The sequence below is a fragment of the Lepidothrix coronata genome, unplaced genomic scaffold (genome assembly GCF_001604755.1).
Source record: "Lepidothrix coronata isolate B3197 unplaced genomic scaffold, Lepidothrix_coronata-1.0 Scaffold9, whole genome shotgun sequence".
In the NCBI taxonomy this organism is placed as follows: Eukaryota; Metazoa; Chordata; class Aves; order Passeriformes; family Pipridae; genus Lepidothrix; species Lepidothrix coronata.
The window spans coordinates 9,937,169-9,958,723 of record NW_016690189.1 but is presented as its reverse complement, the minus strand read 5'-3'; the positions used below and the strand labels follow the sequence as shown (position 1 = coordinate 9,958,723).

General features: G+C 37.1%; 1 protein-coding gene across 13 annotated transcripts in view; it reads left to right on the top strand.

Moving 5' to 3' along the window:
- Positions 1 to 21,555, top strand: part of ANKS1B (ankyrin repeat and sterile alpha motif domain containing 1B) — a 417,695-nt gene that overhangs the window by 85,517 nt on the left and 310,623 nt on the right. For all 13 annotated transcript variants that reach the window (XR_001873050.1, XM_017804295.1, XM_017804297.1 and 10 more), the window contains one exon: positions 12,808 to 12,948. Coding sequence is in view for 12 of the 13 variants with exons in the window: in XM_017804295.1 (XP_017659784.1) it covers positions 12,808 to 12,948 (141 nt within the window). In the remaining variant the exon portion in view is untranslated. The remainder of the gene's footprint in view (positions 1 to 12,807; positions 12,949 to 21,555) is intronic.

The window sequence follows — 21,555 nt, the reverse complement described above, 5'->3', positions numbered from 1 at the left end:
ATCAGGTGCTTGCAGGAAAACAGCTTACAGACAAATGCATCTCTCTGAATGCTGTTATGTGTTTAGCTTGCGCTGGTGACTCGTAAATGAATCTAATCCTTTTGCTCCACTCTGTCACATTGTTTACCACCATGACCCTGTATTGCTAGGTTTTGCAGAACAGGTGCTGTATATACAGGCATTTTCTTTTATTTGCTGAGTACATGCTTCCATTTATTCTTGTATAGTAAAATCTGACAGAGTAGAAAAGAAAAAATACTCTGTGTGCACCCATCCATAACTTGTAATACTTCAGGCTTGTTCTTTCTTAAAGCTTTCTTTTTCCTAAGTAAGTAATCTTAGCATTGTCAAGTTTATTTTGTATGTAAATCTTGCCATGCTGCCAACCACTTCTGCTTGCCCTGCTGCAGACTCTTTCATCTCAGCTAAATCTTCTACATAAGGATCTTGGATATGGGTCTAGAATTTTTTCCATATAAAGTAATTAAAATATAAGCTTTTCAGATCAAAGAGCTTGTTTGTCTTTATGGTTATAAAGCTGTGTGTAAATGTGGGGTGCTCTGGAAATGATGAGTAATATTTTGTCTACTCAAAAATTCTGTTGGATGGCTATGTTTTATTTAATTGACTACAGTAGTTTTTTGGTTTTTTTTTCACAAGGACATTTTTAGTTCAATACTGAGCATATGTGTAATTTGAACACTAATCTCTGTTTCATTATACTTAGAGGGATACCAAAGAAATCTACTAATATCAATAGGATTAGCCAAGATCTGAGGACTCTCTCAGAACTGATCCTAAAATCAACTTCCCAATATGAAGTATATGTACTTTAATTAAGTATCTTTTTTGTGTGTGTTATTCAGTGATTTAGAGAACCTTCTTTTTCATCCATATTATTTCATTGTTTTGTTCTTAACATCCCTGAAGCTTCCTGTGACATTGTGGACACTGTTGCCAGGCATGCACGGCAGAACACCTGTCTCTTCCCTCAGTGCCCATCCTCCTGGGAGTATTCAGTAGTGTACAGCACAATGTCCATTTTTAAACTGCAGTCTCCAGCTTCATTTGAGATCTTCTGAGAGAGTTTCAGTCTCTTTCAGAGACCAGAATGAAGAGACAATATCATGAGATTTCCACCCAAACTGGTAACTTCAATATTAACATCAATTCTCTTGTTGTCATATTATAAACCCAAATCATTAGGAAGACTGATGAGTTTTTCTATTACTAAGTTATCAGTCACCAGAGGTGCTTCCCTTGTGCCTTGACCCTTCCTAGAGCTCTGCCAAAAAAATTTGTCATGGACTCCTGCCCTGCGTTTCCCTTGGGTTTCTCCTCTCCTCAAACTGTTTGCTAGTGCTCCAGTCAGAATAAGAATTTCAACTTCTTTTTCACAAGAGAACAAAAAGTTCTTTTCATCCTCATCTTGCTTGGTTTTCTCAAAATACATTTTCTCCCTATTTGATGAGGGCATCACCAGTAGGGGTGCTGATACTCCAAAGGTGGGATCCAGCTGCCTTAACATTAAGTATGTTGTATCACTGTGGATGCAGGAGATGCCTTGCTACATAGGACTAACGTGGGCTTAGTCATACCTTCAGGAGCAGTGATTAAGGGCCAACAGCTACCCTGTAGTTTCTGAAATGATACTGGATGCCTGTGCTTGGCAGCTGAATCACTAGTAGTTGCCCTCATGTAGTTGCATAAGCATATGCATCTAGTGCTGTTCTGGTCGGTCAGCAGCCAAGACATCTACATGGGGCTGGCAGATGTGACAAAGGACTTGGAAGGTCACAGTGTTCTGGAGTGGCAGTTAAAAGCTAGGCAAGGTGCCCAAAGTTAGACACTGGACCTCAGCGCAAAGGCAACTTAATCAAGATCCAAATACCCCTCCAGTAGATTAGGAGTTTTAACATTAAGGATTGAGAATTGTTTGTGGTCTTTAGCAATCTTTTTGATTTATCACATTTGAGCAATAGAGTATGTAACAATGTGTGAAGTCTAGAAGGAATATGAAGGAATTCACCAATGTTTTTGTATGGTTAGCTTTTAATTTCTGAAAATGTATTTTTGCTCTCTTGCAAAGTTAATTTTGATAGATTTTAAGAAGACTGAGCTTGAATATGTGGGAGATTTGTTTTTCACAGTCATATGTAGATATTTACCTGAGGGAAAAGATAACTGAGTTAATGATGAAAGAAGAAGAAAGAATGCTTGAAAGTGTACTTTTTTCTATCCTGAAATCTAAACAAGGAATACGTAATTCCAGAACCGTTTAGGTTTTGATATTTCTCCATGTTTAAGAGATAGAAATTTCTGCAAGATTTGTAGAACTCTGTCACTGTTGTCAGCTGGTACCAATGCAGGTTTGATTGTGTTTTGCAATACATAGTGAGCTCAGAATAAATGAGTGTTCTACCTACATATCAGTTACAAACAGTAGAGGGAAAAAAAATTAAATATTTTTGTGTATAGCTCAAGTCAACACTGATTTCATGTCTACTCCACTAGTGTAAGAATGAGCTCATTAAGCTTGGAACTGATAGTAAAGCCTGATGATCACCATCTGACAGGAAACACATGAGAGGAGTAAAACCCATATGGGTGCCTCTCTGAGTTGTTTTCTGTAGTGAGGGGAACAACATCCTTTTATTGCAATTGTATAAACAATTGTTTAGTAGTTGAGATTAGAACATTGGGTAGAACATTGGGTAACCACTTTGGACTAGTTGCTTAATTTCATTTTCATTCTACCCTAATGGCAACAAGCAGATCTATTTTATAATTCACATACAAAAAAGATTCAATATTTTTGTCCTTAAGTCTTGATGTAGTTGACCACTTGTGACATAGAGTTTCATTGTATTCTGTTAACAGATTTTTTCAGTCCCCATGAATAAGCTCAGCAAGTAGAAAATGAATAGCAGCAAAATATATTGAAACAGATTCCTATACCTCTATAAAATACACGCGTAATTCAGAGTAAAGGGCAACTGCCTAATATAGAAAAGTTTGCCCATGGATATCAACAGTGTGCTGGAAATACACCCATTAGCTTTTATGTGACTTCACTATATGAAATCCTTCACTTAGTTCAATGTTATAAGTTTTTAAATTGAGATAAGAATCAGAAACTAATTTTACTTAACCATACAGGTATAGGTTTTTACACCAGTTTCTTTTCCAGAGAAATGTGAGAGTTGAATGAGTTACACAGTTTTTGATAATCTATTTTCATTTCTCTTCTCTTGGCATCTCTGCTCCCTAAACTTAATATAAATTTCAGTTTAGTGCCATGAGGGAAAATCTCAGAAGAGACTCTTCAATTTTATTTGCTTCAGTGGTTATTTGAGATTAACCAGTTTCCATTAATAATACTGCGATTATTTCTGTTGATATTGGTGCTCTGCCCAATATCTCTGAAATATGGACTGTTCACAGCCTACAGAGAAGCAGCTTCAGCACTGCCTGTCAAACTTAGACAAAAATCATATTAAAACATAGGTTTTTTTATTGCTATCCTGGTCTTTTAGTTATTAATAGTTACTTACTTATGAGTATTGGAATATTTGCTACCTTGCCCTTATCTCTGTCCAAAATGGTATTTCCTTTAAGGAATCTCAATAATTTTAACAGATCATAATCACTTATTGATACTTGATAAGAAATACAGTGTTACACAGGAGTTATAGATGAAAGCGTATTACTGACTGACTTGTTTGTCTGTATTTTACAGGACCTTTGAGACACTATATGATGACTGGCTGAAGAAAGAATTTAAATATTAGCTCTTCAGCTACTTAGAAGTGTGTCTGGAAAACAACATAAAGCTGTGCTTGTGTTGCGGTGGATCTGTACATTTTGTGTGGAATCTACCACAGGCAAAAAGAACAGTACAGATGAACTAGCACAGGAAAAGCAGCTACTGTCCTAAATCTTCTGGTAGTACTGGTTATTGAGATGACTGCAGTGACGTCACTGGTTTAATTATATAAGACAGGAAAAAGCAGCAGCTTGCAGTATGTGAGTTTCACACTGGCAGCTTTTCCTGCCAGCCATAGCAAAACCATTGCCTTCCTAGTGAAGATAATTTTGAATGCTGCTTCCACCTACTGTGTAAATCAAGCTGCATCAAGAGCTGTTGTCCAGTTGATATTATTCTGCACCTCTTATGGGGAGTGGGTGTGTGTGTGATCTGTGTGGTCCTTTTTTAATACCTCTAGAGGAGCCTGAGCTCTTGCTTGTGCTACTGAGAACAAAAGGTAGATTACCCTTTGACTGATCTTTTCCAGTTAGGCCTTCAACTTCTATAGCCTGTCAAGAGATTTCAAGTGTCAGCTGTTCTACTGTGCTGTGTTTATATTGTGTTTAGCATTTGGGTGACAATACGGCAAACCACTAGTAATTTGTTCCTGATGGATCTGTAAAGGTTCTACTGCAAGTGTTCTTCAAGGCCATTTTGATTATCCACTCTTAACCAGCATTCATCTTCAGATGACTCACTCAGTGCTGTATATAGTTCTTCTTTAGATTGGATTTGTCTGTTCAGGTATGATACAAGCCAACAGCAACTTAATGGAATAATAACTGCATTTTCAGTAAATGCTTTTACTGAGAATAGGAATGCTAAATAAAAAACTGCACTGGAGAAGTGGTGACTTCTGCCTACTCACTTACCACCTGATTTCCCCCCTACTTTAATTTCTCTTCCTTCTGCTCTATTTCATGACAAATAATGTAATTTCTATAGGTTTCATCATACTGCCACCTACTTATCCACCCTCTCTTTCACAACTTTAAAAACGGAAAAAATACATGTTTAACAGCTGATTTGCGTAGCAGTTACATTGCACTGAGTTTTTCAAATGTTATATGATAACATTCAGATAGTATAGGGCTGTTAAATGCAGAGATACCTCTGTAGTTATTCTCTAAGCAATATTTTCTTTCTGATACATTTAAAGCCAAAAATGCTGGTCATTACTTTAAATTATGCTTTTTTTCTTTATGCAAAAGCAAATGTGCTGAAGCTTTTAATTCTATTTAATATTTCTGAAATTATTAACACTTGATTTTGCTTTTCTGTAGGCTCCCATGCCTTTCATTGTCAGTTTCTTCTTTTTCAACTGGTACGTGAGCTTTTCAGTGAGTCACATTTTGGAATGAGTCATGTGCATATTGTTTCAGGGCGACGCATAAGCCTGTCATTAACATGAGAAATCCTGTTAACTTAATTGGAGCTATTTATGTGCTTAAACTTCAAGATTAGTAAAAAAAAAAAAAAATTAACAAACTCCTGCCTTTTTGCACCACCTATATTTGTGTATACTCTTCCTGCATACCAACTTAGGTCAAATCTACAATGCCTGTGGGATGGAAAGGCATCCCTAGAAACACATTCTGTAGCACAGTGTCCTTGCACTCCATATGACTTGCTGGGTAGAATTGTCTTGATGCTTTCTGCTTCATGTGCTAAGTTGTTTTTCTTGGTAAAGTAAAGCACTTGCAGTGCTTTGATACTAATCATTTAAAATCGATACTAAGTGTGCAATAGTCTGATTTATTAGTGTTAAGTACATGCTCAAAGTTAGACAAATATTTAAAATGGAAGTTCACTTTATTTTACCTGATGTTAAGAGAGAGAAATTAATTTGGCAGTTCAGTCCTGTTCCAAACACAGATACTAGAGTGGAGTAAGTTATGGAAGTGCTTGTATTTCCATGCATTAAAGAGAAGTAGTTTAATCCATAGATTAAACAAATACCTTCTAACAAATGCTTGCTTTGAAACAGTTGAAACTAGTTTGAATGATACCCGAAGTGCTTTTTCGATTCAGGACAGTGCATGTTGTAGCTTCAGGCAGCTAATACTTCATGCTGTTAATTTCACACTGAAAAAAATGCACAGTATTTGCTTCCCAAGATACTTAAAAATGAAAATTCTATAGGCTCCAACTACTTCATAATTCTTAAAAAATACTAGAGTTAGATTATAACTACTAAAACCACTTAGTCATCCATTCTCTGCAATTTTTCAGTTTATTGAATCCTTGAATTTTCTGTCATTTGAAAATCTTCACCTAAGTGGCAAAATTAAACAGGAGTTAGAAAAGAGTAAAGAACATTACTGAAATACACTGAAGTGTCTTTTGTTTTGCACTTAAGGTATACTCACAAAGTATTAGATCATGAAATATGAGAGTCCTGGTAGTGGCTTTTATGTGTAGATGAAATACTCTTGTTATGAAGATCACGACACTTTTATGTTTAGTGAAAAAGTAATTAGTGAAAGTTAACCCTTTTATTAGTAAGTGACTATCCATTGATGGGTCATTTTTTCTTTTATGGTTATTTAGCGAATCAAAAGCTATCTTAGACTTGAAAAATAAAATTTCTTTTATCAGCAGAAGAAAAGGTATCTTTTTCAGTTTATGCCTGTTATTTTCTGATTAATTTATAGCCTGTTAGGTTCTTAAATCCTACACTTTTGTTTTATGTATGTTTGCATCCTTTTATGAGAGTAGTGCAAAGATTATTAATTGTCATTATTTATGTTACATGCAAGAATGAATTAAAAAAATGGAATACGTTTCCCTGCTTTCAATACACATTCAGATGTACTCATTTTATAATCTAGTTTTTACTTAAAATTTTGACCTTATTCAGTTTGCATTGTACTTGCCATCTGATTCAGGATGTATTTCCTGTATACGGTCAGATCGCTCTCTGGAGACAGAGTGATTAATTTCTTGGGTGCTCATCACGATAGGTGTCAGTAGCACTTGCCCACTGAGGGGCAGCAACTACACATTTGTGTAGTTTTCATCATGTGTGTGAATGACTCATGTTTGCCTACAGTTAATACATTTTACACAGAGTCAATTACCTTGACTCTACTGACTTCATGTTACAGGAATTTCTTCCCAGAATCAGGCATCAGTGTTCTTGAGTTCAAAGTGTGTGACTTCTTCAGATGAGGTGGGTTTTTTTTGAGCCCCAGTCAGAAAATACTATCACATGCATTGGGGCAGATGTGCAGTGGTGTAGAGATCAAGATTCTGCATGTCTGAAACTGCTAGAACTTGGACTTTCAGAGCACTTAGGCTCGTATGTGACTGAAAATGGTCACAAAATCTCTCAAGGTGATTCCTGCTGTAGCCTGGCATGTCTGCAAACTTGCCTTCATCATTTTAATATAGCCAGCAGACACGGACCTGAAATGTAGAGACCATCTTGGAGAAGTTTAAATGACATGCCCAGCATCCCACAGGGATTATGACAGGGGCAGGTACAGAATACATATCTCCAACATTGAGCTGCTTTAAGTACAAGACTAGCCTTGTCCTCCTGATAGCTCCCTGATAGAATACAGGAGGTACAGTGAAACTCTAACCAGATATAAACTAAGAACATGTTTGTGGAAGAATGGCAGCAGATGAGCAGTGTAAGGTGAAGGACAAGATAATGAGGATGGGAAACAGAAGAACACTAAGCAGGGAGAAGGCCACCTTGGGGGATGTGGAAAAGGTGTGCCCAGGCCACCAAAACATTTCAGTGTTGTTTGTCTGTGAGACACAGGATGTAGTCGCAAATGAGGCTCCTCCTTGTCAGGATCCTTACTGAATTTCAGAAGGGCACTTTTGCTTAATGCAGGGATCCTGTTGTGGAAAAATAGTATCCGATGGTGTTGTACTTCATACCCAAATGCTGTGGTTTTTTCTCTTCTGCGTACCTCAGGCATTTTCCCCTGGGAGCAGCCTGGGCAGCAGCAGGGGGAGCACTGAGAGCACAGAACCCTGTCCTGGCTCCGCTGTCCCTGGCTTTGCTGCCACAGCTGCTGGAAACAGCTGCTGCAGAGATCAACCTGTTCATTCTAATTTATAGAAGACATTCAGGAGCAGTTTCCCACTCTATTAGTTCTTAGCATAATGTCGAAATAGAATACGAGACAACAAATTTAATTTTTTACTTTTGTTTCACGACATAGGTAGGGTCCTTTGGGCCAGCAAAGGAGGAGTAGAGGCATACCTGTGTTAGGATCATAGTAAATACTTGCATGGCCCTATGTCTGGGAAATTATTTCTTCAGAAGAAACCTGCTGACCTCGTCGTTACACACTGAATGCTAGCATTTGGCTTATCAAGTGTCTGGTTGCTTTCTGTCTTCTGTAAGTGGAAGGATTCTGATTTTGTCTTTGCTGCTCCATTTCAAAATCTCGTTTTTTTAATATGCAATATGCTACAAGATAAAAATAAGTTAATGTCCAGGACTATGATGCAATAGCAAATGGTAAATGTCTTATTATTTTGTACCTTCAGTAGTTTGCTGTCTTGCTCTAGTGGATACTGTCTGAGAGGTTATGTGCAATACTTCTACAAATATCTATTTGATTATCCATGATAATATGAAAAAAGCAGAGATACAAGAAGTAAAGATTTTGATGTTTGGTTTTAAGTTTTACTAGACACAGGAAAGTCTCCTCTATATCCTGAAACAAGGGAATTGAGTCTGGTTTTGCCTAGCAGTGGCTGCTTACAAATGTCAAGGCAGAAAGCAGACCAGTTTTCATTAAAAGCTGAGAAAAACAGGGACTGAAAGGAAAGAAGAGGTTTTTTATCTCTTACTGTATTCCTAGAGAAAACTTGTCTAGATAATAAGGTCACATGGTAGACAGGAAGTAGTTGATCTCTGTAAAAAGAGACCAGAACTTTATGTATGTTTTATACATGGTGTACAGCTGCCTGAGCTGTGAACTTGGTAGCTGTGAGTAATGGTTAAGATTAAAGCTGCTGTCTCCTTCTCTTCTTGTTGACTTTTAAGAGTGAAACAGACTTTTTCTGCTTTTTCTGTCTGTATTCATCATTGTCTCTGTTGATAAATATTGGCTTGCTCTCTTAGATCAGGAGAGAGATGTCAAGTTATTGTGATAGCGAATCTGATGTACATACATATTCTGAGAGAATAAATAGCCTCTTTATAGAATAAAGAGTCCTTCAGTCTAAAATATCCTACTAGGCAAATTTTGCCTTTTATGTAGATGGGGACACGAAGGGGAAGACTTCCATACCTAAATTTTCAAATTAATCTAAATGGTCATGAGTTATGAAAATGAGAGGTAATGGGTCAGGCCCAGTAGAGTCTGAAGAAAATTTGCCATTAATTGTAGTGGTCCAATGTCCTTACACTACATCTTTCTACTCTTTCACTGCTATATCATTATTATTACTCTTTCTCGTATACATAGAGAAATTACTTTGTTAGCCTCTTACTACTATAAGCAGTGTTTCAGTAAAAACTAAAACTTTTAATAAAGCTTTTATTCCCTATTAATATCTTGCAGTTTCTCTACTAATTTTTCCTTTAGCATATCATATCTAATATCATGTAGGGTTTTCTGTCTGTTTTGTTTGAGGATATATGATGCTTATACTCATGTCTCTTCTAACTTAGGCAGAAGTGGCCTTTTGGAAGGTTAGTATTGCAGTTTATATCGACTTTGCCATTTCATAATGTCTAATTCAATTAATTGAGCAACTGTGATTTAGGGGGCATTTTCTAACTACGTTAACTTTTACTTTTTTTCCCCTCAAAACAGGCATAAATAAAAGGTTCTCATTTGTGTCTATTTTTCTTTAGTTGGCAGAAGTATCTTCCTCTCTATTTATTTATTTATTTTCCGAGAAGTGGGCATAAATAACTTCGGTTTCACTAAAACTTTCCCTTCAGGGCTATTTCAAGGCTTCCCAGCAGCACACACGGAATTAGATTTTCATGTTCAAAGGATCTCTAAGGAGGCAAAATTAAATTATGCAACAGAACAGAAAAATTAGGGAGTTCTGGGAAAGGAATGAAGACTGTGAGAGGATAACAGAAAACAGAGTGGTCTGGGTTTGGAGTTTTATGGGTTTGTGTGACAGTCTAAGGTCTGTGAGTTGATTTGTAGATCTTTCTGTATCTCTTTTTTCTCCCCAGGCTGTGCAAACCTGGTCTATGAAATTTGGGGGACTTATGCTTCCTGTTTCTCTCATACAGCTGTTAACTCTTTCCCTGCTCTTTGCAAATGCAGCTCTCTTTCCCCGCAGTAAATCCAACGTATCTCTTTGTGCCTGTTTTCTGGGAAGAACAGGGCTTCTCATAGTGGAGATGGGTGAGAAAATGATAGCAATGACTGTTTCTTGACCCTTCACATAGATTTTCCCTAATGGTTCCTTTTTAGTGCTTTATCAGTAGCAGAAATCTGAGCAAGACGAAAATTCAGTATAAGTAATTCAGTATAACAAGAGCTAACCCTACTCTGCAGTAGTCTGTAAATTAGCCTGTATCATGTTCATACCTTGATTGTCTACTGGCATGGGAGTACCAGTTAGTTTATTCCAATAGTGTGTGTAATGAACTCTGACACTGTCTGATTTTTTTTTTGAGTGATAAGGAGTTCTGACTATATAATATTTCCTACTTCTCTTTCATATCAACATTAAATTTCTGTGATTCTCAGTCTATTTATATAGAATACATCTAATGGAAATAATAGAAGTCTCATTCTGCTTGTGTATTTTTCCCCTATCATTCAGTAATTATTTGGTATGGGGTTTTTTCACTCTGTTCCTGAAATGGCTAAATACTCATATGTTCTCCCTTCAGTGATTCAAATATATTGAATTTCATTATTCATCTTCCTTTAGTTGTGTTGAAAAATTCTTACTGATGAGTGTGTATTTTTTTCCTTTAGAAGGTACACTGACATTTTTCTGTGACTTTTGTCTTCATTCAGTTTCATTGGCTTGTAAGGTCACAGCTAATATTTATTACCTGCTTTCCTGGGCCGAGCACTGCTGCAGTTCTTTGCTTTTTGCTCCAGGGGGCAAGAAGTGCTTTATTCTCTGGTACAGCAATTCTGAGATTTAAAATATAAACGTAGGGCAGCCACCATGAAAGATGGCGTCATAAATAGAGAGGAAAGGCTTGTAGTCTGCTTCCTTTGTCTATGCAAATACATAGCAATAATAGTCTTTCACAACCCACACTCTGCAAAATTAACCCAATCCTTTTAATAATCAGTGTGAGAATATTGGTTGCTATAGCAACACATTCTGTGGTACTACTTGAGTGTCAAAATAACCTAATGAAATATCATGCTAAGAATGTTTCAAAATTGACTTTTAAAATAAAAAGTAAATAAAGCCACCTAACTGTAGAACATACGGCTAGATTAATGAAATCTGCAGCAAGGGAACAACCGTTTTCTAACCAAGGGGAATCAGGCTAGTGGAGATGGATATATTGTGTTTCTCGTCTTTGGTGAGCAAGCTGAAATAGAATTTAGAACTGTTTTCCATGATTCAGTTAATGGTATACCAACCACACCTGTGTTAAGAAGTTACAGCAAGAGTCAAAAGTTAAATGATCCTCAGATGTCACACAATTTAAGTCAGTGCCTGTCTGTGTGGTGCTTTGCTTCTGTTACAGTTTCCATCAGCTTGTGTTCATCTTGAGAACTGCTGCTTTTTCTGTACTTCTTTCCCCTCTACTTTTCTTTCACTTCTCCATTCCCTTCCTGGCAGCAGACTCCATGCATTTATTTATTCTGTTGGCTAAAATAATCCACACTTATGTGTTGGGGTTTTGAAAATTATTTTTATATGGGGCTCATAGCAGTGTTTTAGAGTTGAGGTTAATAGTTGTGGTCAGCCATTGTCTCAAACTGCGTTATTTTGGTCGAACAAAAATCTGACCACTTCTGAAAGAAGCATTCCTAAAGACAGCATTTAGTATCTGAACATCAGGTGGGCTGCTCGAGCAGCTGTCAAGCAGACTAGAACAGCTATTGCCTATTCCAATTTAAGTATGGGCAATGAATTAAGATGTAAAATTTACTTTTTTTTTAACTTGTAATAATTTTCATTGACATGAGATTTTAAAAATCATTTATTGCTGGGTTAACTTTCCTCCTTCTTCTCCTGAAATGAATAAAAGTTGCTCCTGTAGTTCAGTTGGGGTGGACTATACTGTGTAGCAAAATAACATAAATATATGGAAACTGTTATATCTTTCTACTTCTCTGTCTTAGAAAATTAGGGTACTGGTTTAAGCAAAACTCAAGATTTTCCCCCTTATCACTGAGGCCAATATGTAAGTCACAATGTTCACATCTGAATGACTTTTCATGATACCTTTCATTCCTTTCAGACAATGAAGCAAAGACATTTTTAAATACATTTTTTGCCTACAAAATAAGCTAATGCATTTATTATTGATAAATACAAAATAAAAATCAAACCCTCATATTTTGATTGATTTAGTCCTTTTTTTTTTTTCTGCAAAAACCTTGGACTCATACAGGCAAGTGTAGTACAGCTGTACTTTTCTGAACACAATAAAAGGGCTGAAATAAGATCCTCTCATCTTATATTTTCTTTCTTGGGGATTGTATTTTATTTTTTTAAAATGTTAGTTTTTGTTCACTGTGGAATATCCTAAACTTAATGATATTACAGCAAATTTTAAACTAAAATGAAATAAAAATTGCCAATTTCTTGATAATAAAGACAATAAATACATACTTTTACTGTGTATTATGTTCACTCATCTTTAAAGTGTAATTGCAGATAGCTCATTATGCACCTTCCTTAGAAAGTGTGATTTTCATACAGCATTTTAACAGTTGAGTAGGAACCTTGTATTAAAATAGCAGTTTATCTTTTGGAATTTATAAATGGAACATTCTTAAGTTCTTTTCATTAAGTAAAAGGTTTCTTTACAATATATGAGTATATTTAATTTTAAAGTATTGTTTTTTAATGCACAGAGGCCTTCTTCAATGCGTTTATCACCAAGGGAGGAAGATGATGATGATGCAGGTGAAAATACATGTGGCCCTTCAGGTTTATGGGAGGCATTGACACCATGTAATGGATGCAGGAACCTTGGATTTCCCATGCTTACACAGGTATATATTTACTTTCTCATCATAAAACTTTATAACTATGAAAGAGCTGCTTAATCTTTGCCTTAACTCTTACAGTCATGTCTAGTCTTGCCTGATTCCCTTCAAAATTTTTACCTTCAGTCTTCATTTTAATGTCAAAATCTGGTTCTAAAATTAAATGTTGAGGTTTGGTCATCCTGATGTAATACTTATCCAGATGAGTTTAATATTGAGACTGCTGTTTGTTTCCCCTATTTTAGATATCTAGTTGCTGTGTTGGATAGCTTTCTTCTCCATCTGAAAAGAAATTTGAAGTCATATAGTTTCCTTTTGGATAAGTACTCAGCTTCTAATTAATATAATGACATTTTAGCTACTTTCTTTATAGAATTGAGGGCTTCGTGCTTAACTCAGCTGATGTAAGAATATAGCCCAAGACTTCTCTTTGAAGATTATATAAATTAAAAAAGAAGTCCCCAAACATTTTCAAATGCTCATGGTAATACAGAAGAGAATAAATAAAAGTAGGTAATATACTTGGGTCTCCGTTGTAGCAATTCTCAGAGCAGACCAGCTTGCAGTGTCCACAGAAGCCTTCCAGCAGCTGTGTCCTGAACAAGTGATACTGTATCGCTACAGAACAGGATGATGCTTATTGCTGCTTCTAGGGTCTCCCTTGTTCTCTCCCTCCACTATAATTTACTACTCTCCTTTCTGTAGCATTTTTCCTCCGCTTTTTTTGTAGTATTGAATGAAGACCTGCCAAATTTCGGCTTAGCAGTCTGTTTTTTTTCAGTTGCATCCTTACTTGGCACTGCATTTAAATAGCTTTGTCAGATTCTTGTGTACCAGATTGGAATTACATATCCTGTCTCACCACACTTTATACACTGTTGCTTTCATATCGTGACTGTACGTTTTATTCCCTTTAAGTCTTATGGGACTTGCACCTGTTTGAAGTCAATGCTAAAGCTTTCCTTGCAGTCAATGGAAACAGGATATGGCAGCTAATGTGCTTGAATAACAATGAGCACTGCCCTGTCTTTTTATAAGGAGCTTTTATATTCCTTTCCCCTTTCAGTAGCTGTTTTCTACTTCATACTATCCATCATTTTAGACATTTGGCAAAGCGCAGAGCTGTTGGAATTATCCTGATTTACAATAAGAGTGTTATAGTTAGTAATTTCTCATTTTTAAGCATTCATTTCAAAATATATTTCCTAAATGGAACTTTTCGTCTTTAAATGTGTATCACCTATGGTTTAATTATTGCTAAATTTTCTTATGATGAAAATGCATTTTGATGTGATTTACTAATTTTAAAAAATGTTTTTGTTTTCCTTGTTTGTTTTTAATGTAAGATATATGTAAAGGGTGTTATAAAACTGAGAAATGTCCTTGAAAAATAGAATCAAGCTAGCTTGATTGGTTGGTTTCTTTTTCCTATATATAAAGAGAGATTAATTTCAAGAACAATGTAAGTTGTAAGGTAGTGATTCCTGAATTAGTTTTATTCATTGTACTTAAATTTTAAACTCAACCTGATGATATCTCATCTTCCTTGCTTTCAGAACTAATTAGATTTTTAGTTATAGGTAAAAAAAAAGATTTTTTAAAAGATATTTATTATGTGTTCATTCATGATATGGCAGATTGCCTTTCTAGGTTGTTTCTATCCATAAAAATTGAAGACAGAGATAGTTTGGTCTTTTATTGATTTTATTTCTAAGAGAGAAAGAAAAGAAATTAGGTAGTGAAAAATCTCCAAATTAAAACCCAGTGAATTTAGTTTATAAAGCGTTGTCATCACTGTATGCAGTCTTTCAAGCTGTTAGCTAATCTGTTGGATCTTTCACATTTACTTCAGAATGCAGCAGAGAACATCTTGTTCTAAGGGATTGAGAACACAAAGTATATACTTCAATTTTTGGATTAAGAACAGTATGTTGAATTGGTCTAAGAAATTATGAAAGATACGATGTACAACAGCATGTTTTAGGTAAAAGTACAAAAATGTGTTTCTGATACTCATGCCAGTGCACTAACATATCAGAAAGTGCAGACTTCATCATGAAGAAGCAATGAGATAAGGGTACTTGACATTATGTCTTAAAATCCATACTCTCCTTAAGATCCAAGAATAGGGAAGAATGTCTGTCAATTACTCTTGAACACAAATGACAAGTTCAGTTTTACACTTTTCCTTTATTTAAAAATAGATTTTACTGTTATATAAATGTACTGTGTTTGCACATCAGAGGTGAGCAAACGTAAAAATTGAATCTTGCTTTGTATACACAGGCACAATGATAAAATGAAAGTGAGTTTTAGGTGAGATTATGAAAATGTCCATCTGGGACATAGTGAGCTAACAGTTTTCAATATGACAAAGAAACAGGGCAGTTATCTCCTTGACAAACTTGGTTTCTTTATTGCAGTCATGGAAAAAAGCTTGTCTGGAGGTACTTCTGGCATATAGTATGTCATTGCTGTCTGTACTGTGCTGGGAAGTGTCATTTTAGCAAGGGCTGTTATAGAAAATTCTATGTAAGTTATTCTGCAGATATCATTTCTGACCTGACATAGCAGTTATACACGTATTCTCAGAACAAGCAACTCTCTTCTACAGTCTCACAATTGGTGAAGTTCTGGAAGAGCTTGATGGAAAATCTTTGTGTCTTTTCAAAATGTCAGAGTTTTAGAAAGTGCTCAATTCTACATCAAAATGGACCGAACAACTAGTTTCATCTTCCCCCCCCAAAAAAAAAGTAGAAGAAAAAATCCAGAGAGCAAGGATACGCAGCTGGATTTTTGGAGACTGGAGTTTAAACATATCTTCTTATTTTAGCAGAGAGTTGAATTCCATTTGTAGCTTATGATTTAAGGTTAATATGGAGGCTGTTGCCTTTTTTCTGCAGTTAATCTTTGGTTCTGGGCAGAGTTCCACCAGTGAGGGAGACTCCACAACCTCCTGGACAATCTGTTTGAGTGTGTGGTCACCTGCACAGTAAAGTTCTTCCTCATATTCAGGTTGAACTTTCTGTGCATTATTTATTGGCATTGATGCGGTCCCCTCTCAGTCATTTCTTCTCAATGCTGAACAGGCCCAACTCTCTCAGCCTTTCCTCATAAGAGAGATGCTCCCAGTCTCTTAATCATCTTTGTTGCCCTTTGTTGCCCTCTGCTGGACCCACTACAGGAGCTCCACTGAGGAGACAAGAACTGGACACAGTGCTCCAGATGCAGAGCAGGATGCTTCCAGACGGGGCAGGATCATCTCCCCTTGACCTGTTAGCAATGCTCTTCCTAATGTAGGCCAGGATACCATTGGCATTTTTTGGCCACATGGGGACACTGCTGGCTCATGGAGAGCCTTGTTGTGCACCAGGATCTCCAGGTCCTTCTCCACAGAGCTGCTTTCCAGCAGGTCAGCCCCTAGCCTGTGCTGGTGCATGGGGTTATTCCTCCCCAGGTGCAGGACCTACATTTGCCTTTGTTGAACTTCAGACAATTCTTCTCTGCCCATCTCTCCAACCTGTTGAGGCCCTTCTGAAGCACTGCATGCCATGCTGGGGCATCGGCCCCTCCTCCTGGCTTTGTGTTGTCAGCAAACTTGCTGAGGAGGCATCGACCTTAAAGGGTCATTGATGAATAAGTTAAAAATGCTCAACTCAGTTTTGAATCTTGGGGGACACCAGTAGTGACAGGCCTCCAACCACACACTGTGCCATTGATTATGACCCTCTGGGATTTAGCAGCCTAGATTAAAAATAAAAAACATAGCAACCAACCAAAACCTAGCTATCAGTTTCCACTGCATTCTGGAAAAAGCTTCATCCAGTAGGGGCGTGATGTATTTTCTAGGGACAGGAAGATCACAAATTCCTAAGGAAGACATTGTACTTCTGTCTAGATAGCATATTTCTATCTAGATAGTTCACAAAGTTCCAGGGAATTTTGGTCTGCCTTGCTTTAATGCAAACTAACATTGAGAAAAATTCACTAAGAGAACTTTGAGAAATGCTCAGATAAGGAAGGCGGTGCCAAACTGTCCTAGCACAAGCAAAGCTTTTATATTCTTGTATTTGTATAGATGAGCTACACCAAGTTCTGCCCCTTGATAGAGGATCATTCAGTGCACATAGGACAAAAGACAAGATAGAATGAAAACTTCAGAGTTTCACATTTGCTGCTTTATTCAAAGGAAAAAAGGTTTAGTAAGTGGATGTTGTCAGGGCTGGCAACGCCCTGGGAGTGACGGTGTTGGGACCCACAGGGGCTGCCTGGGGTGGCAACACAGTTCCTCACCATCCGGGGCTTGTCCCACTTCTGTGAGGGAGCAGGGCAGGCTTGTGGGGGGAGCAGCTGAGGGCCACTCTGAGTGCAGTACATCAGGCAAGTTTGTGATGCTCAGGCAGTTCCCATGTCAAGCCAGAAAGTCAGTCCACATATTGACGTTGGGATCAGGACTGGTAAGGTTAATCAGGAACCGGGAGTAGATCACCAGGATGTCTATGGTGATGAGGTAGGCTGGGAAGCCAGTCAGCAAGTCAGAGTCCGGATCACTGGGGTCCCTGGATCAACACAGGCAGAGTTAGAGATGAGCTCTCATACACCTCGTCTCAGCCAGGAACTGAGGGCCCAAGGCTGAGGTAAAATGAGACTGCTTGGGCCCATGTGCACAATGTGGGTAAGGGCACCAGGTGAGGTTATTCAGGGACAGTAAGAATTATTGCTGCACTCAGCACTGTGACAGATACTGATAAAAGCAAGAAAATACGTAAACTGGAAGCTGAGTTGAAATATGATTCTTACTTGACCTGTTATTGCAGCAAAAAAGAGTAGGACCAAGAAGGAACACTTACTGATGTACTAGGTTGCTTTGTATGCACTTCATATACAGATTCTCCATATATGCGTGAACGTATTTCATCTGCATTTAGCTGTATATCTTGGCTGACATTTGTATAGACAGAGTATTCCAACAGGAATATTCCCAATGGAGCATAATGCAAGAGCAGACAGGTTTGGGGAAAAAAAAAAGGTTTACATGTCTTGTAATGGTCTAGCTAAGCATTACCAGACTTACAGTAGGGCATGTGTGGTAGTTTGGTCTAGGCCTTCCTTGGTGACCAGTTTGTAACCAAGGAAGGGCCCATATTTACCCAGTATTCCCTACGATTTTTATGTAAGCCGGGCTGTAAGAAGAAAGGAGGAGAGGCCTTCGGTCCCTTTCCTTCCGGCGGCTTGGAGGTGCAGGTTCCCTGCTGTTGAGTCTGTCGTGTTGGGGAGTGAGGCCTGGTAAGGCCTTGTCGACCTTGGGAGACGGAGGTTGCCAGCGATCGTTCCAGCGTGACTCTCTATTATCCCACTGAGAGTAGTAAGATAGTCTTTTGCTAATTCTTTTAGTTGCTAGATCTCGGGCTACTGATCAGGATATATATATATTTTATTTTGGTTTTGTTCCTTTTTTCCCCTTCCCCCTTCCCTTTCCCTTGTGAAATTGTATATATATTTCAATTGTATATAAGTGTAACATAAGTGTAAATGTATTTATATATATTGCTTTAGCTGTCTCTCATTTCGGTTTTCTTGGTTGTTTTTTCCTTCTTCTCCCTGAGGTTTGGGGGGGGACGACGGGGACTTCTTGTGGTAAGGTTTGGAAACTTGGCAGGGAGCCAGCTTCAAACCATATCAGCATGAATGATGGAGAGTGCTGTGCATGTCAGTCTGCTTCTGTTTCTCACTCCTTCCTTATGGGGAAGACAGAAATGTAACTTATTATATTTAAATGTGAAATAACATTAAGCAGCTCCGGCCTGGAGGTGAAGGGACTAAAGTACTTCAGCCATTTCTCTCATAAAGTCTCCTTATGGCAGAAACATAGAAGATTGGACAAGGGATGGGTCCTTTCTCTCCTACTTGCCTGAACATAGGTTTTGGTAAAGTAGTGGGAAGCAATTTGAATAAACATCAGTTTGGTTGAGGGCATTTGTTTGCTTTATCGATTGGTTAAGGAGGGCAAGGTTAGGAAAGTGTAAGGAATGTGGTAAATAAGTGTAGAACACTCTTGTTTGCCAGTAATAAAATAATTTCTTGTTCTTAATAATCTATTCTGCAGTGCAGGTTTATTTACTATTCAACTCCTAGTATATTTATTTTATGAAGTGTATCAGTACCCACATACAACTTTAGAATAAATCATTATACTCCAAATATACGGAACTGTAGTTTTCATTACATTTTCTTTTTCATGAATAGTGTGCTTTAAATATTTCTCTGCTAACAGGCAAACAGGGCCTGATGTACAGGGACAAATACAGGGCTGTCTGCAGTGTCAGAGAGATGAGTGCTGCAGTCCTGTATGATCTCTGCAGTATTATCAGTTTAAAGCAACCAGTTCACACATCTTAATCTTGACAGCCGTGCCAACATGTTTTTCTAATTGTGATATAAAGTAGTTGTGAGATAAGGCAGGTTTAGCTCTGTCCCATTTAGGAAGCTGATGGATCAGCTCAACTACGCTGTGTCTTGAATTGTGTTGTATGTATAACTTAAAAATCCTAACAGTTATTCCCAGTGTTTGACATGATGACAACTAGGAACACCTCATTTGTCTAACTATTACAAAATAAAAATAATGTCTGTAAAGAGACCAATGCAGTTACTATGGAAAAATTGGATTTTGATTTAAAAGCCATAAGTATAAATTATCGTGTTGCCAGTGGCCAGGAAGCATGGCTCTTTACAAAACTATAGCCAGATATGGAATATTTACTTAAATATTTAAAGAAATGTTACATTTCTAGCTTAATGTCAGATTTTCATCTTTTTAGAAGGAATGGCTTCTGGAAGACCTTCACATTTTGCTTCTAAGACTGATCTACATTCTGCTTATGTAACTCTAGGATTCCTAGTGGTAGGAACTCTAGCAACTTTGTCACATGTTCTCCTGTGGAAGAGAGATTTCCTACCAAAATGCCTCTTATTTTAGAGGGAGGGAAGAGAAAGTGGACTCCTAACTACATTTTTAGGAGATGAACTGTATATAATACTGTTTCTTTATCAGTATAGGCAGTGATAGGAATATTTAGAGCTTGGAGTCTGATGCATCAGTTAATGGGGTTATGTATTTCATGTCTGCCTTCCAGAAGATCATCTTGTCTGTCTGCACTTCTTTTTATGTAATTTTAAAAAGTAATTTTTAATGGGAAGAAATTTTGTTTATGGTTTGTATTGTAGGAGCTGTTAGGGTTGTTCTATAGAAAGCCTGACATTGAAAATAATTATGTTGCAATTATGTTTACATTTTCAAAGACAGTTTGGGATACATGAGAGATGAATGAGGTAAATAAATAAGGAGCTAACTCAATTTTCACATAGAGATCAAGTCTATGCCTGAAAAAACCTCTGTACTGATACTATGGAGAGGTGCAGCATGACTATATCTTGTCTTTTTCTGGAGAACTTTAATACTGGGAATTTTTTTTTTTTTGCATTATTTGTTTTCGTTTTAGTGTATTCTTTCAGTTTGAACCAGTTCTATTCTCAGTTACATCTAAAAATTGTCTTAGATTTTAAGCTCTGCGAATGTTACAGTAATTTTTTGAACTGCTAAGGTGCAGGAGAGGTAGTATAGAAGAGGAAATATTTCTTCTTTGTTCTTTAATAAAAATGGAGAGAAGCAAAGTGTGTTTTTTTAACTAAACACTAATAGCTAAAGTGTTTAATCCTGGGCCCAAGAAATGGCATCATCCTTCAATTCACTAATAAATTTGCCTTTCAGTGTATTCAGTGGAAGCACATTGCAAACTAGACTAGTAAAGAAACACGCTTAGCTGACCTTACTTGGTGTTAAAGTTCTCCAAAATTAGAAACAGAAAGTCTTGTGGCATTATCTAACTTATTTGTTACACAGGAGGAAACATGCTATCTTGTTTAGTGATGTACTAATTTGATAGGTGATGATATAGACATAGTAAAGAAAACTTTGACATACAGTATACCTGAGCATGAATAGCCACAGTAAGATTGTTATATTATCTATAATATTTTTCTATAGTTTCTAACCTTCAGTGAAAAATATTTTTTTCTCTTCCTAATTAAGTGGGTTAAATGATGAGTCTACTTAAATAGGATTGACATGGAGAGCTATATTGCCCATAAAAAAATATTTCTGTTAAACTCTTGATTTTCAGTGTTGTCTTTTCTGCAGTAAGCGTAAGTTTTATTAGTAATTTCAGGAACATGCCACCCACACACTGAAGCAGCTACTGAAAACTGCAGTATGCATTCTGCCTAGAAAGAATCAGCAGGTGATGATTATATGCTGCTGAACAGTGATGGGAAATAAGTATATTGAAAAAGATTGTAGCTTATTTTAGTGCTATGCTACATTTTCTGATGGTGTTTTAAGGAATGAAGCTGTGTGTTTTGTTCCTGTACCTAGTGTAAATTTCCAGTTGCCCATGGACTGTAGATGTCTTATGGCAAATGCATTTTTACTGCAGTAGTTGTATAATCTAGACACTACTATACAGGTATGTATCATAACTAGAGAAGTTGTAATCTATTTATCCTTGGGCGTTTTCAGAATTGACTGGTCAAGGTCCAGGGAAACCTAATGGT